Source organism: Myotis yumanensis, unplaced genomic scaffold, assembly GCF_028538775.1.
Source record: "Myotis yumanensis isolate MYYU_CA2020_CCGP unplaced genomic scaffold, mMyoYum1.0.hap1 SCAF_207, whole genome shotgun sequence".
In the NCBI taxonomy this organism is placed as follows: domain Eukaryota; kingdom Metazoa; phylum Chordata; class Mammalia; order Chiroptera; family Vespertilionidae; genus Myotis; species Myotis yumanensis.
The window spans coordinates 2,258-17,791 of NW_027223958.1; the positions used below are offsets into that span (position 1 = coordinate 2,258).

General features: G+C 53.2%; 1 protein-coding gene across 1 annotated transcript; it reads right to left on the reverse strand.

Moving 5' to 3' along the window:
* Positions 1-1,331: 1,331 nt before the first annotated feature.
* LOC139001233 (CCN family member 5-like) lies at positions 1,332-13,817 on the reverse strand. The gene is made up of 5 exons (XM_070402954.1): positions 13,586-13,817; positions 13,273-13,365; positions 9,605-9,821; positions 3,993-4,247; positions 1,332-2,219 (listed from the first exon to the last, which is right to left on the reverse strand). The coding sequence occupies exons 2-5, from the start codon at positions 13,330-13,332 to the stop codon at positions 1,999-2,001; spliced, it is 753 nt and encodes a 250-aa protein (XP_070259055.1). The 5' UTR covers positions 13,333-13,365; positions 13,586-13,817; the 3' UTR covers positions 1,332-1,998.
* Between the last annotated feature and the right edge of the window lie 1,717 nt (positions 13,818-15,534).

Here is a 15,534-nt window from a genome sequence, read left to right on the forward strand (position 1 = left end):
GTGGCTTTCAGTAACGTGGATACAACTTACAACACTGCGGCTGCAATATACAAATATAATGGGAATGGCGAGCTGGGTACCTCTGGCTGTGAGTTTCAGTGAGGGTAGCCTGATTTTCACCGGGGGACCTTTGCCCCTCAGCACCTCCTCCTCCTCTCCACAAACAAGAAGATTCTCGGCCCTCGCTTTCATATCTCTCTCTGACTTGGCAAGAGCCATGGAGGGAACCATGGAGGTGGGAAGATGACAGCTTATATTTAAGGCAAACATAGAGGAATTGCCTAATATGTACAGAGCCCCTATGTGGCAGGCACTCCTTCACCACTCTATTACTTACGCCCATTTTACAGATGAAAAACTGAAAGCACCAAGAAGTCAAGTCAAGATAATAATAACTAAGATTTTATTTAAATCACATGCTATTCTATGCCCTGGCTGGTGTGGCTCAGTTGGTTGAGCATCATCCCGTGCACCAAAAGGGGGCTGGTTTAATTCCAGGTCAGGACACAAGCCCAGAATGTGGGTTCGGTCCCCAGTTGGAGGAGGTGGTATCCGAGTGGGCGGGTCATTTGTTACCTTGTGGGCTGGACTCACCCCTGCTCTCAAGCCCTCCCTGCCCTCCTCTGCTCTGTGTTATGTCTCTTGTGTTTCGGGCTCTGCATTCTCAGATTCCCTCCCCTGCCACCTTCCAGTAGGTTTGACCAATGGGAGGCCCCACTGGAAACTGGGGGGCAGAAGGGAGCAGAAGCCAAGTCTACCCCCATCTCCGCCTGCTTTTTGTAAGGTCTACATGGTTGCATCTCCTCAGAGGCTCCTGCTCCAGGCAGACAGCCCTGCTGTGGTTCCATCTCCCGCTGGCTGGTCCTGGCTTCTGGACTCTGCCCTCCCTCAGCCCCTCAGCCCCTCTACCCCAGAGCTGGTACTGAGCAGAAGAAGCCATTCATTAAAGGTACCTACTGTGCAATTCTATTTATGTGAAGTTCAAGAACAGGCAACACTAGTCTGTGGTGACAGAAGCCAATCAGCCCTCAGGAAGCAGAGGGGTGAGTCGGAAGGGGCGGGAGGAAGCTCTGAGGCGGTGGGAATGTTTTATGCCTGGATTGCGGTGTGTGTTACATAGGTGTGTGCGTTATGAAAACTCGTTCAATCCTACACGTAAGACCTGTGTGTCTGACTGTGTGTTTTCTAATTTCCTCGTTGAATCCTGAAGAAAACACAGTTTCTATTTTCGAACAGACACAGTAGGTCACAGAGGAGGATGTAAACTTATAGGTAAGGTCTTTTACACAATTAAACACGAGACTTCGAACAGAACTTCACACGTGGGCTGGTTTATTTCAGACCATGTTCCCCGGTCCCCGGAGGACACTCTCCCCTGCTTTGCTTGAATCCGAAATATTGCGAAGCGCGGATCTATGCGGAGTGCCTAGCTCAGTGCCGGCACACGGGCGCTCAGTGGAGGTGATGCTCACGATGCAAGCTGAGTGTAATGGACCTTCCTAAGACATGATTTCGTCTTGCGATTTTCACAAAGCATTCGGCCCCTGAATTCTGCCCGGGATGGGGAAGGCTTTCTCAGACAGCACCCCACACCCAGCTTCCTGCACAGGCGCAGGCGCAGGGAGGCGTCTGCATCACCACAGGAGAGGGTACAGGAGATTCAGATCTGTGCCCTCTTCCCACACCCCAGGAAAATGGCCAGTGCAGCCCAGTACCGGCCCGAGCCTGATGGTTAAGCAGAGATGGTCGCCCCATCTCCTGACAAGCGAGCCCCCCCGTGCACCTTGGATAAAGACTGTGTGCAGGCTGGGAATGGAGCAGAAGACCCTAGAAACTGGTCCTCCCCCCGCCCCCCAGGCTGGGAGTTAGAGGGAACAGGACGAAGGCATGCATCCCCGGTCTATCTCAGGGTCCAGAGGGCCCAGGCTGCTGTGACATTGTTGTCCTCCAGGGCCCAGGGGGAGCACCGGAGCTGGATGGCTGCCCGCTGGGCCGGCTCTAAAAGGCACCGAGTAGGGGGTTGTGGCCCCTGGCAGGTGGGCAGGGCCCAGGCAGGCACAGGCGGCGCTGGGTCTCCAGTCTACAGAAGCGGTTCTGGTTGGACACGCGGGTGGTCACGCCTAGCCCGCAGGTGGTCGAGCAGGGGCCCCAGGCTGTGCTCCATTCTGGGCAGGGGACCCCAGGAGGTGGGGGAGCGACAAGGCCAGCAGCCTGGAGTCCTGGAGAGAAGAAAGAAGGGTCAGCACTGGGTCAGGACTTGGCAGCCAAATCTACCCTCTGGGTTGTGGTACGATCTTGGTCATACTGCTTCACCTCTCTGGACCTCAGTTCCTCCCTGTGTCAATTTCCTAGTCTTTTTAGTATCGAGAGGAGCAGGTGAAGTACTTAGTACAGTGCCTGGTGCTTGCCACACTGTGTAAGTTCTCTGATCTTTGTTAGGACTGAATACAATAATGGAGGAGGTGAAGTACTTAGCTTCGTGCCCGGTGCTTGTAAACCCCTCATACATGATGGTTATCAGGTTACTCTGACGGTGCTGGCATGGCCCTCCCCCAGTAATCAGTGGGCTTCTCCTTTTACAGGAGGTTGCAGCCCATGTGACGCAACAGGGATGCTAGTGACCCCAAGGCCGCGCCTGGAACACCATGGCGGGTTCACCAGGGTCTGGGCTCCCTCCTCCCGTTTTATTCTTCTCTGCTAATCTCTTGTTGCCCTTCCTTCTGGCCCTTTCTACAAGTGGTCCTTATCCAGGGGCGACATTGTCCTCCAGGGGTCACCTGGCGATGTCTGGAGATGTTTTTTGTTGTCACGATTGAGGGAGGTGGCCACGGGGGTAGACAGGGATGCTGCTAAACACCCTACAATGCACACGGCGGCCCCTCACTGAAGAATTACCCGACCCAAATGTCAGCAGTACCAAGGTGGAGAAAACCTGTGGTATATGCACATGTGCGCAGCATGTATGGTGTGTGCGTGTACATTTACTTGCAGACACACATGCACGCTTGCACGTAATGGAAATAAGATCGCACACGTGGTGTCCTATCCTGCTTTTTATACAGAAGGTGAACTCATGGCGTTCTCCCGTGGATTTAAACGGCCATGTCACGTTCTGTAGGAATAACAGCTGCCACCAGTGGAGCGCTGTGTGCTAGGCACGGTCCTAACTGCGTTACTTGTGTTAACTCCTCCAGTCCTTGCAACAACTCTATGAGGTAGACACTTATTTGACAGTTGAAGGACCCGAGGCACAGAGACGTTAAACAACTTTCTCAGAGTCACACAGCGCGGAAGTGGCCTAACTGGCCTTAGCATCCGGGCCGACTTCATGCTTAGCCACCACGCTCCACTGCCTCCCACACGGCACCATCCTCTGTGGGGTCAGTGCTCTCTTTTCAGTTTCCTTTTTAAAAAAAAAAAAAACCACATCATAACAATTTTTACAAATCCGCAACATGTCAACAACAAAGTCTCTAAAACTGAAGAATTTATGGCAGAAGCTAACTGTCTTTTCTCCGCCCCTGCCCACCCCTAGGCCCATGTCAACCACGTTGCTATGTTCAGTTTTGAGTTCCTCTGTTGATAAGCCCAATAGTATTATATTAGTGTTGTATATTATAGGATATTTGTCATGTTATGTAAATATATTATTAACATGTACCAATTAGGTATAAAAGAATGTATATTATAATAGTGTACTTCGCTATGGAATGTGAGAATTTGGTTCAAGCATCCCAACCCTCCTTTCCCTTCTCCGCTCTGCCACAATTTGGACTTATTTATTTATGACTTACAATGACACGCCCAGTGTTTGTTGTTTAGTTGGTTGTAAAGAGGTCTGTGCCTCTCCACTCCGCTTTCCTGTCTCCTCGGCCAGCGGCCCCGCCCGCTTCTGCCGCTAAAACCATCCCTCTGGTGTGTGCAGGCGGCTGCCCGCAGAGGTCCCGCCCTCCAGGAGCCCTGTCCCAGGGCCTGGGCGGCCCTGCACTCACCTGGGGCCAGGAGGGGCTGGCCCCCCAGCGCCCCTGCCTGGTCGCACACCCACTCAGGGCAGCACTTGCCCGGCACCTCCACCCTCCGGGGGCGCGGGCAGTCCCAGCTGGGCAGCCGGACGTCCTCGCTGCACAGGGGCACGCAGGTGAAGCCGCCGTCCTCGCAGCGGCAGCGGACCCTGCAGTGCGGCTGGAAGGCCTCCCCATCCCGGAACCGGCGGCCGTTCACCTCACAGCTCCCGTCATCCTCTGCCCCTGCGGAGGAGAAAGAGGGCCCATCGGTGACCCCCAACCTCCCCGGGCACGCTGGGCCGGCCACATCCTCCGCGCGGCTCTGTCTGCAGAGCTGGCCCCGGTCCCCCTGGGGGCTGTGCCCTTGAGGCATCTGAGCACTGCCCGGGGGCTCCAGCCAGCACACACACCCCCTCCCGTGGCCAGCTGCCCTGGCACCCGCAGGAAGCCAGCGTGGCCGACCGCATCCTGGACAGGGCTGGCGAGAAGACCTGCCTGGTCTGAGCCCCTTGATTAGCTATGGACCTTGGCCAAGTGATTTCACTTCTTCTTGCCTCGGTTTCCTCTCCTGCAAAGTGGGTTACAATGGTACTTACAGGGGTGGGCAAACGTAGGTTTACAGTTGCAATATAAGCAATACAATAATGAATAAATAATGACACAAGAATAAACTCTGTTTCACATATAGTTACAAACCTACTTGTGCCCCGCCCTGTATCTCATAAGGTTGTGGTATAGACTAAACACCATGATATATGTAACGACTACAACCGAAAGGAGACGTCTGCTCTGTTGTAGCTATTAGTATAATTATGATAGATTAACAATGGGTAACGGATGTGCACACTGAGATTTCATGCAGCAAACTTCCATTGTCCCTCTGCCTGTGCAGTCATACTGTCAGGTCAGGGCTTGCCTTGCTGGCTGTGTGACTTCAGGTGAGCTACTTAACTTCTCTGAGTCACCCTAACAGCAGCAATGATGAGAACAGCAACCTCCCCCTTCAGTGACATGAGATAATGGGTGCATAGCATCTAGCATAGGGCTAGGCATATAGTAGGTGCTCAGGAAACACTCTTCGAATGAAGCCCCCAAGACATGGGCACTAATACCACTTGCTCTGCTAGACACAAACTCCTTGAGGGCTGCGCCTGAGAGTGTTCATCCTGGCATTCCCTGTGCTGGCTCACAGCATGAATGGCTCACTCCATGTCCTTTGAATGAATGCCTGGCACAGAGCCCAGCATGTAAGAGACACTGATAACATAGTTCTGACTCCTTATAATTCCCGAGACATGTATTGTGCTCTGTCTGTGTGCCAACCGCTGTGCTCCTAGACAGGACTAAGACACAGTCCTTGCCTGGGGAGACTGGGGACAGCGAGGAGACAGATGGGCAAGTCCTCGTCTCCAAGATACAATCAATTGCCCTGGAGCGGTGTGTGGGAGCTGCTGAAGTGCAAAGAAAGGAGCCATCAGGAATCTTCCTGGAGACGTGGTGGCAGTTCCGCTGGGTCTGGGAAGGGAAGCCCGTTTTCCCAGGTCTTCAGAGAAAAACCTCAAACAGTCCTTACACATGCAGGAATTCGGGAACCATATAGACTTGGGTTCAAGCCCCAGTTCCCCACTTGCAAGCTGAGGGCAAGTATTTCACCTCTCTGAGCCGTGGTACCCGGGCCACTGGAGGATTGAATGAGCCAGCCACCTCCAAGCCTTTTGCCCCAAGCTCAGAACATAGCAGATGCTCAATAAGTGGGAGTGGGTGACGTTTCTTCCTCAGAGGGAACAGGACCTGTGTCCGTACTCCCTCCTTCCTCCTTCCAGGCCACAGCCCTTTCGCTCCAATCCCAGCCTTTTGGCCTGGACCCTGTGGCCACTGGTTTCCTAAAAACTGCAGGGGCAGACATACCTCAATCCCTCTCCCCAGCCTGGCCAAGCCCCGTCTCCCCCCCTGGTGCCACGGCCCCGGGCCTCTTGGTTGCTGAGATAAACTGGTAAACAGAGGGACTGTTTAGGAAAGTCAGCTAGAGGGGCGATAATTTTAGCAAGGTTTCCTGGCGCCTCTCCTGGGTCCTTCAGCTCAGAGCGGGCTGTGGGAGGATGGGGGGTTGACGCCTGGGCAGCCACTCCCCAGCCCTGGTGCACTCAGGCATGGTCCCAACAGCAGGAGGTACCTCCACACTTACTCAGTCGTGGGCCCCCCACCATCCATCCGTGCACACTGACAGCTGCCCAAACCTTACTCCTCCTTCCGGACCCTCGCCAATGCCCTCCCCCAAATAATTTCAGAGCACAGTTTTGTCATCTGGTGATTTCAGAATCCTTCTTCCCTCTGAGAGTCCCCTACAGGAGAAGGAACAACACAGGTTCTTTTTTTGTTTTATTTTGTGTGTGTGTGTGTGTGTGTGTGTGTGTTTTACCTTCATCTGCTTGCATGCTGTGTGACCTTAGGCAGTGATTTAACCTCTCTGAGCCCCAGTTCCCTCATCTGCAAAATAGGGATAATAATAGGACCAACTTCATTACGAAAGGCTAAAATTAAATCATGTGCATGAAGGGCTGTCTCCCAGTGCATGCTTGGTAAATGAATGGTGGCTGTTATTGCTAGTCCCACTAGAACTATTGTTACTATTCATTCATGAACTCATTCGTTCATTCATTCAACAATTACTTATCGATTGCCTACTACGCACCAGGCACTGTTCTAGGCACTTGTGATACAGCAATGACTAAAACAGGCAAAATCCTGCCCTCATTGGAGATTTTGCTCTAGTGGAAATAAATACAATAACAAGTATGCAGAATTTGTGATTAGTTCTGAAAAAGTAAAGGAGGGCAGAGTTAAGGAGCGGGGCAGGATTATAGTTTTTAAATGTGTTCGTTGATCAGGGAAGTCCTCACTGAGAAGGTGATATTTGAGCAAAGATGTGAAGGAGGCAAAGAACACAGTACCGAGGCCAGTGCAAAGGCCCTGAGGTGGGCACGTGCCTGGGGCATTTAAGGAGCAGCAAAGAGCCAGTGTGGCTGGAGCAGAGAGCAGGAGGGAGGGAGGGAGTTAGGTAAGAGAGCCACAGGATCAGGTCACTAGAGGACCCTGCCTTTTATTCTGAGGAAATGAGAAGCTGTTGGAGACTTCCAGGCAGAGGAGAGACGTGATCTGACTTATGTGTCACAAGGGGCCCTTGTGCTACTATGTTGAGAATAGACTGGGGCAGAAGCAGGGAGGCTTATGGAGCTACTGCCGTCCAGGCAAGTGGCAATGGGCCCAGCCAGGCTGGTAGCAGCGGAGAGACAGAGAAGGGTCAGGTCCTGGAAATTTTGTGAAGAATTTGCTGGAGGATGTGGGATGTGGGATGTAAAGAATAGAGAGACTCCAAGGAGGCCTCCGAGCTTTTGAACCTGAGCCAGGGAAGGATGGAGCTGCCCTCCACCGAGCTGCAGAAGCTGCACGTGTGGGGGGTGGGAAGCCAGGGGCTTGGTGTGCCCCCAGAGCCAGGACCTAGTTTAGCCCCTGTGATGTCTTAGCTGTCCCTGGCCCACCTGTAGGGTTCACCAGCTCCCAGCTCCCAAATTCAGTTCATATCATTAGACATTCATGAGCATCCGCCATGTTGCCAGACTGGGACTGGGAGTTGCAGGAAGGAACAAGGACCAAATAAATCCTTGGCCTCCAGGTGTTTGAGTCTGAATCGAGATGGAATAAATAAAGAAAAAGGTCCCTGAGTGAAGTTCTTGGCAATAGCAGCCACTAGGTACCAAGCATATGTCGGGTGTCAAGCAGTAGAGCAATGGACACTAAGATTGTGGAGCCAGCTTCCTGGGTTCAAATCCCAGCTCAGCTACTTATGAGCTGTGTGACTTTGGGCAAGTAGCTTCACCTCTCTGTGCCTCCTTTTTCCATCTATAACATAAGGATAGCATCTGTGCCTACATCACATGGTTGTCGGGAGGTCAAATGAGGTGGGATTTGTGAAACCCCTAGTGGCTGGCACATACTAAGTGCTGTGCAATAAGTAAACTCTGACAAGTGCCGTGGCTAATCCAAACATCAGCCTTATAAGCTATGTTGCTTTAGGCACTTTTTAAATTAGCAATCATCTATGAGTTTATCTACAAATCACCCCTTTCTTATTATACGCCTCTGATCCAGTAAAGTGTTTAACAAGGATTTACTAAGGATAACTTCCTGTCTCCAAGTTTTGTTGTTTTGCTTGTTAGCAGGGTTTTTCCTATAGAAGGACTCATGGGCGCCCCTCTCTCTTGTTCTTATTTGTATAGAAGTGTGACATGCACGTAGATGAAAGAGATCAATTGCTCTACAAGGCTTATTAGAGCAAGGGGGTTGGGGGAGAATGAGGGAGGGAAGGAAGGACAGGAGGAAGGGAGGAAGGGAGGAAGGGAAACAGCGAGTTCTCAGTTGGAGATGATTTTCTCCCCGGGGACATTCAGTGATGTCTGGAGACAGAGTGTCATAGCTTGGGGATGAGGGTGCCACTGGCATCTGGTGGCAGAGACCTGGGACACTGCTAAATGCCCTACCAAGCACAGGACAAGCCCCGCAACAAGAATAATCTGGTCCCAAATGTCCCCAGTGTGGCGCTGAGAACCCCATCGAAAGCATCAGGGGTCCGGGGGCCGGAAGAGTGTGGAAGATGGAGGATCTCAGGGTCACTGGCAAATGCAAACTATAGGCTCCCGATCCGGGAGGAAGAGAGACAGAATGTTGCTTTAGAGCAGCGGTTCTCAACATGTGGGTCGCCAACCTGTGGGTCGCAACCCCTTTGGGGGTCGAAGGACCCTTTCACAGGGGTCGCCTAAGACCACCGGAAAACACATATATAATTACATATTGTTTTTGTGATTAATCACTATGCTTTAATTATGTTCAATTTGTAACAATGAAAATACATCCTGCATATCAGATATTTACATTATGATTCATAACAGTAGCAAAATGACAGTCATGAAGTAGCAACGGAAATAATTTTATGGTTGGGGGTCACCACAACATGAGGAACTGTATTAAAGGGTCGCGGCATTAGGAAGGTTGAGAACCACTGTTTTAGAGCCTGTTGGAACAGGTCCCAAGCTGTGCGATATTAAGCTTGTCCATTAATATCTATGAACCTCAGTTTCCTCATCTATAAAATGGGTCTGAAAGTACTTACCTCATAAGATTATTGTGATTTATGTAGTAAGTGCTTAACGAAGTGCCTGACATATATTATGCCCTCAATAAGGGGTTGTTGCACTTTTATTTTCCCAAAAGTATTCTGAGGGTCCTGAGGAGGGGGTGATGACTTCTGGTTAGAAGAATACTGGAGGGCTTCTCAGAGGAGGAGGTTATGGCTATGATATGGGCAGGTAGGAATGGAGGAAGGCTGTTCAGGTGTTGTCATGGTCATAGTAAATACAGGAGGAGAGAAGCAGGGAGTGGGCCTAGGGAACCTTGTGTAACCAGGTTTGTCTGAAATGGATGATGGATCTGAATTGAAGATAAAAGGTAGAGAGAGAAAGGCTTCCCTTTGACTGAGGACAACATGGCCTTGGCCACCCCTCCCCTCCAACCACACCCTCCATCAGTCCCGCAAACCTGCTTACAGAGGCACACGGCCCCCTGGCCTCCAGGGCCCGCCCCGAGCTGGCACACCAGGCCCTGGCTGGAGTCACAGACGTGGAGGTGGTCGCAGGGCTCCCCGAGCCGCCGTGCGCATACCCGACAGCAGTTGCAGCCGTCCAGCACCAGGGGCACCCCCGGTGGGCATTGGGGCGGTGGCCAGGGGCAGGCACACGGCATTGGGCACAGCTGGGCACACACCTGCAGAGACAGAGACCCCACTCAGCCATGGTCGTTCAAGGTGGCCAGTGAGACCCTCACAACTGGCTACCTCTCTGCCAGGCTGGGCAGTGCAGGGGTCCACATGGTGGCCCCAGAATCACACAGACCTGCTCTTGAACCTGGCACTCCCGTGGTACTCATTGCCGTATGAGCATGGACTCTGGACTAGAGTTCTAGTCCCAACTCTGCCCCTTATTAGTTGAGTGACCTTGAGCAAGTTACTTAAGCTCTCTGAGCCTCAATATCCTCGTTTGTAAAAAAAAGGGGGAACAGCAGTATCTAACCCAGAAGCTGCTTTGGGGAGTACATGGAACGATGCATGTTAAACCCTTAGCACAGGCCTGGAGTGCAGCAGATGCTCCGTGCATGTAGCTGTGATGCTCCTCATTGTGAATTACAATAAAGGGCTCAGGCTCCGCCCTCTAGGATTACCGAAAGGCCGAAGCAGCAAAATGAAGGATCGAAACCACAGGTTCTGTAACTTTCCAGCAGGTGGACCTTAGATACTTATCTCGAGAGCTGAATAAATCCACGGAAGTTTTTTATCTTTAGAACAATTCAGATTATGTTCCCGGACAAGCATCGGATCACCTAGGAAACTTGGTAAAATACTGACCCCTAGGCCTCCTCTGGGACTTACCGAGTCAGAGCTTCCAGGGGCAGGGCCCTGGAGTCTGAGTTTTAACAGGGTGCTCAGGGGCTTCTGATGCACAGCCAGGTCCTTGGCACCTTTGCTCCCGTCTCCCCCCTGCCCCCTGCCATGCACAGATGGGGCTCCTGAGCTCCAGAGAAGGGAAGGGATTGTCAGAAGTCACCGTGTGTCAGCTGCAGAGCTGGGCTCTTGCTTCTGCACTGAGGCCCCAGAGCCCGGGGAGAGGGAATGACATGTCCTGTAATAGGGGAAGGTCTGAGCCAGGGACCCATGCCCTGGGGCAGGGGCAGGGTATCAACTCAAGTGTCCTAACTGCCCCTCCCCGCTCAGGACAGAGAAACACCCAAACCAGATGCATGGGCTCCCTGTATGTCCAGTTGAAGGTGGGGAGCAAGAGGTAGACGTAATTCAAGATATTCCCAGTGGCCCCCTCTGTGGAGGACTGATCTTTAGTAGGATCCTCGGGGGACTGGAGGTTTTGGATAGAAGACTTGGAGTTTAGGAAGATGAAGTCAGTGCCCTCATAGCCTCTGTGGCCCCAAGGCAGGCAATGACTCGTTTACTCTGGTTCCCACCTTGTCCCATCCCTAGCACCCCCAAGTGTGCAAACATGCTTTCAGTGGCTTGCAGTTCCCACCCTGGCCATGAGGGGGTGCCCCAAACAGGCCAACCAGCTTCCTGTGGGGCCTCAGCAGGAGGTGCTCGAAGGGCTCCATCTAAAAGGGCACTATGGGTGCAGGCGGGCAGCTGTGTGCCTGCGGCCTCTTGAGGAAAGTGGGGAAGTCTGCCCAGCACTGGCTCTTGGGTCCCTCCTACCTGGAAGCAGCAGGGCCTGGACATAGGTCTTCTGCTTTGTACCTGGCTTCCCATTTGGGGCTCTTTCTACCACGTAACCTTGGCACGGGCTGGACCATAGGTCCTGATACCCAGGAGAGGCTACTAATGTTATTAATGATGACGGCTAATATTTACCATGGGCCTGCCATGTGCTGAGCCCTTTAACGTGTTGTTTAATTTAACCCTCCCACGTATGGTAGCCCATTTCAAAGATGAGGACACTAAAGCCCAAAGCAATGTAGAGGCATCTCCTATCAGAGGTAGAGCCAGGATTGGGATCCAGGGTCCTGGGAACCCCAGGCCCAGGCTCTTAATGGCCATGCTCCCCTCTTGTTCTCTGGGGGTTCTGATGCCAGTTTAGCCCCTGCCTCGGTTTACCCATTTCTCCAAGGGGAATAATGACAAGCCAGGGAGGGTGTTTCAGCATAACCCTCTCTGGCCTTCCTCTATCTCTGCATCCATCCTCACCACTTCCATCCCTCTGTTCAAGTTGCCCCATTACACCCTTGGTTTCCCCAGCCCCTTGCTGTGGTTACCAGGGGGCAAGGCTCTGTGGTCAGAGCCTTGGACATGGAATCTTCTGGACAAGAGCTGAAGTCTAAGTTTGAGCTTAGACCCTGGCTTGCTGTGTGACTGTGAGCTCTTCCCTTCACTGCTCCGTGGGGAGGGAACTGTCCCCTCCTCAGTGAAGTGGGGTGCAGGCCCCCTACCCTGGAGTAGTGACAGGGACTAAGTGAGTCAGGCCAGCTCCCAGTCAGTGTGGCTCTGTTTGTTTCTAGTCTCTGCCCCAGACCTCTGCCCGTAGCCCTGAGCCCAGGGCCACCTGCCTGGAGGACAAGGCATGCTCTCCCTGAGGATTGTGGTGGCTTTCCATGTTCGTGATGACCAAGTCCCTGTGTTCTGTGTGGGATGCTGCCTGGCTCCCTGGGACCCGGGAAGAATGAAGGGGTGCACAGCAAGTCGGGGGCGGCTTAATGTTGGTCTTTCATTTAATCCTGGGCCCCAAACCCCAAGTCCCCTGCTCCAACCACCCCAGCCACCCACCCTGGCATAGTGTGCTGCCCATCCCCTTTGGCAGAACAATCAGCAGGATGGGGTGCCAGCAGGGTTCTCAGCCTTCCCCGCACCACAGCGTGGGAGCGGGAGGGAGAAACTCCTGCGCAAGCTCCTTAAAGAAGCATGAAAATACAGTGAGATCATGGCTTGGGGCGGGGCCAATCCCCATGGGACTGGGAACAGCATTTGCTGAGGGGATGGACGGGGCCCAGCAACTGGGGTCCAGGTTGGAGGTGGATAGGTAGAAACTGAAGTCCCCAGCCCCAGCCCCACACCCAGGCCTATCCTGGGCTCCACCTCCTCTATTGCGCTGATGTTTCTTGACTGTGCGGCTTTGGGCAACTTTCGTACCCTCTCTGAGCCTTGCTTGGCTGAAAACACGCTAATAATTCCTGATAGGGTTGTTGAGGGCCCACAGCATTAAAGCCCTTGAAGAATGACCTTTCCAATGAGGTAGACACCAACATCCATTAAAATCCTGGCTCATTGTTAGGCAAAGCAGGTCATCTCTTGAGTCTCATTTGCGAGGAGGACACCACTGTGTTGTGGAAGGATTGTCGGGATTGGTAAGAATCAGAGGAGTCCTCTCTGAACTCTGCCATGTGCCAGGTCCTGTGCAGAGACCTCAGATGGATTCTCAGAAAGGATCTTCACAAAGACCTCACGGACATTGTGCCCATTCAAGCGAGGAAGCCGCTGAGGCTCAGCGAGAAGGGACTTGCCTGCGGGCACACAGAGGGCTGGCCAGGGGCAGCTGTCTGGGCACCCAGAGGGAAGCCTGGCTGTGCCCAGCACGGGCCCTGCGGGGCTCCTTGGCAGTGAGTTCACACCTCCCCCAGCGGCATGGAAGCCAGCAGTAGGTTTCGGGGCCTGGGCCCCCCTTACCTTAGAGAGGAGGCAGAGGAAGGAGACGGCCAGGAGGTGGGTCTGTGGTGTGCCTCTCATGTCACTGTGTCCCCCACGGAGCCAGCTTTGAGCCTGGGAGGCAGGACCTGTAAGTCTTTATGTTCCGGAGGCTGTGCGGTCACTCCCCCCCCCCACACACACACGCACAGACACACACACGCACACACAGTCACACACACGCACACACACACAGTCACACACATGCGCACACACGCACATTTACATGCACATTAGTCTTTGCATTCCTTGCTCCTCTCCCCATCCTCAGCCTCCCACTGATGAGCCCATTTACCTGAAGGTGCGACTGTGGAGGCCACCAAGGGGGTGCCTGCCAGTGTGTGCGAGTGTGTGTGCAAGTGTGTGTGAGTGTGAGTGTGTGTATGTGAAAGCCAGAGCCAATGTCAGCACTGAGAGCCTGTGACAGGCTGGCAGGGGCCTCTGTAGCTCCTCCCAGCCCACGAGGGCCTTCCCAAGCCTTGGCTGTAGCTGCTGCAGCCCTGCCCAGACCCCCTGCCCAACCCCGGGGGGCTGTGGATCCAGGAAGTGCTGGGCAGACACCCCCTTAGCAGAGCTGACCCAAGTCCTCCAAAACGCTGTGGCCCGGTCTCTGGGCGGCTTCGGAGGGCCTGCGGTTTCTGGCAGGAGGATTGGCAGCCAGCCACCCAGAGGCGGGTGTGACCCAGAGCAAAACTTCCCTGGCGGCCTGTTTGCTTTTGGCAACAAGGGGCCTCCCCAGGGCCTGCTTCCTGGGCTCTGGCAGGCGGCCGCGGTGGATGAGCCCACACAGGCTGGACCTATTGCGTGCCGGCGCTTGCTGGGCACTACCAGCTGATCTGGAAGAACCAAATCCATTTCATGTAGCTCAGCCATCTCTGAGGGCCCCTCTGTAGGGACTGGATACACAATACAGACTTTGGGCCAAAGCCCAGCGCAGGAGATGACAGTGAGAAACAGGTGGAATTTCTGTGCACACTGAGGAGGGGTCCTTGTTGAGAGTGAGGGTGAAGGACAGCTTTCTGAAGAAGGTGCCTTTTCAGAGAGCCAAGGAAAGATGGGTGGCTCAGTGGTTGAGCATTGACCTATATGAACCAGGAGGTCAAGATTAGATTCCCGGTCAGGGCACGTGCCCAGGTTGCAGGCTTGATCCCTAGTGGGGGGCATGCAGGAGGCAGCCAATCAATGATTCTCTCTCATCATTGATGTTTCTCTCTCTCCCTCTCCCTTCCTCTCTGAAATCAATAAAAATATATTAAAAATAAAAGATGGGGTCAGAGAGGTCAGAATATTCCAGGCAGAGGGACCAGCACATGCATAAGCCTAATGGTGGGAGAGAGCATGATAGCATTGCCTAGTCTACGAGCCCAAGGTGCCTGGGGTGACTGGGGCTGACTGTGAGGAGGGGACTGGGGCTGACCGTGAGGAGGGGAGTGGTGTAATGTGAGGAGTAAGAGACCCCAATTTAAGCCCCGGGTATTTTGGGGACACCAGTCCAGCCACTGGGGGGTTGGGGATGTAAAGACATGAGCTTTGACTGTAGACTTTGACAAAGATAATAGAGGTGATGTCAAGGAGTGGATGGGGAAGCCTTTGACCCCCCAAATCTCCACTAGTACTTGATATCGGTGTGAGACTGAGGGATTTTCAGCAGGTGGGTGATACCCTTCTGTATGCAGCCATAAGGGAAGAAGATGATGGGGATGGAGGATGTCAACTGATGGTCGTTGGTGCCAATTCAATGCCAACAGGAATGCCCAATTTGGGATGCAGTGAAGAAGGAAACTTTATTCAGTGTAAAAGCTCAACTGTGCCACAGCTAGACAGCTCAGCTCTGCGTGAGGGTCTGCTCTGTTCTGCTTCTTGCTGGTGTACTCAGTCTGCACCGCTCTGGTGAGACATCTTCAGTGCTCCAGCTCAGCCAGGGAGATGCAAGCTTCAGTCTTTGGTAGAAAGGGAACATGCGCTCTCTGAACCAGAAGGGAGGTGGCTTATATGGACAGGAGTCCCTGACCAGGGTCCCTGATTAGTCCATCCTCATGCAAATGAGTACTCAGATCCTCACAGTTTGATTGGTCCAAAAGACACTGTCCTGATTGGTCAGAATAGAGCCACTCTGATTGGCTCGAGCTGTGCAGTTCTGATTGGATGAGGAAAGCCTCCGTTCTACTGGTTGAAACAGGATTCCAGGGACTCCTTTATAAGGGCTGGCTCAGAGGGCAGAGACACAGTGGAGAGCTGGGCCGT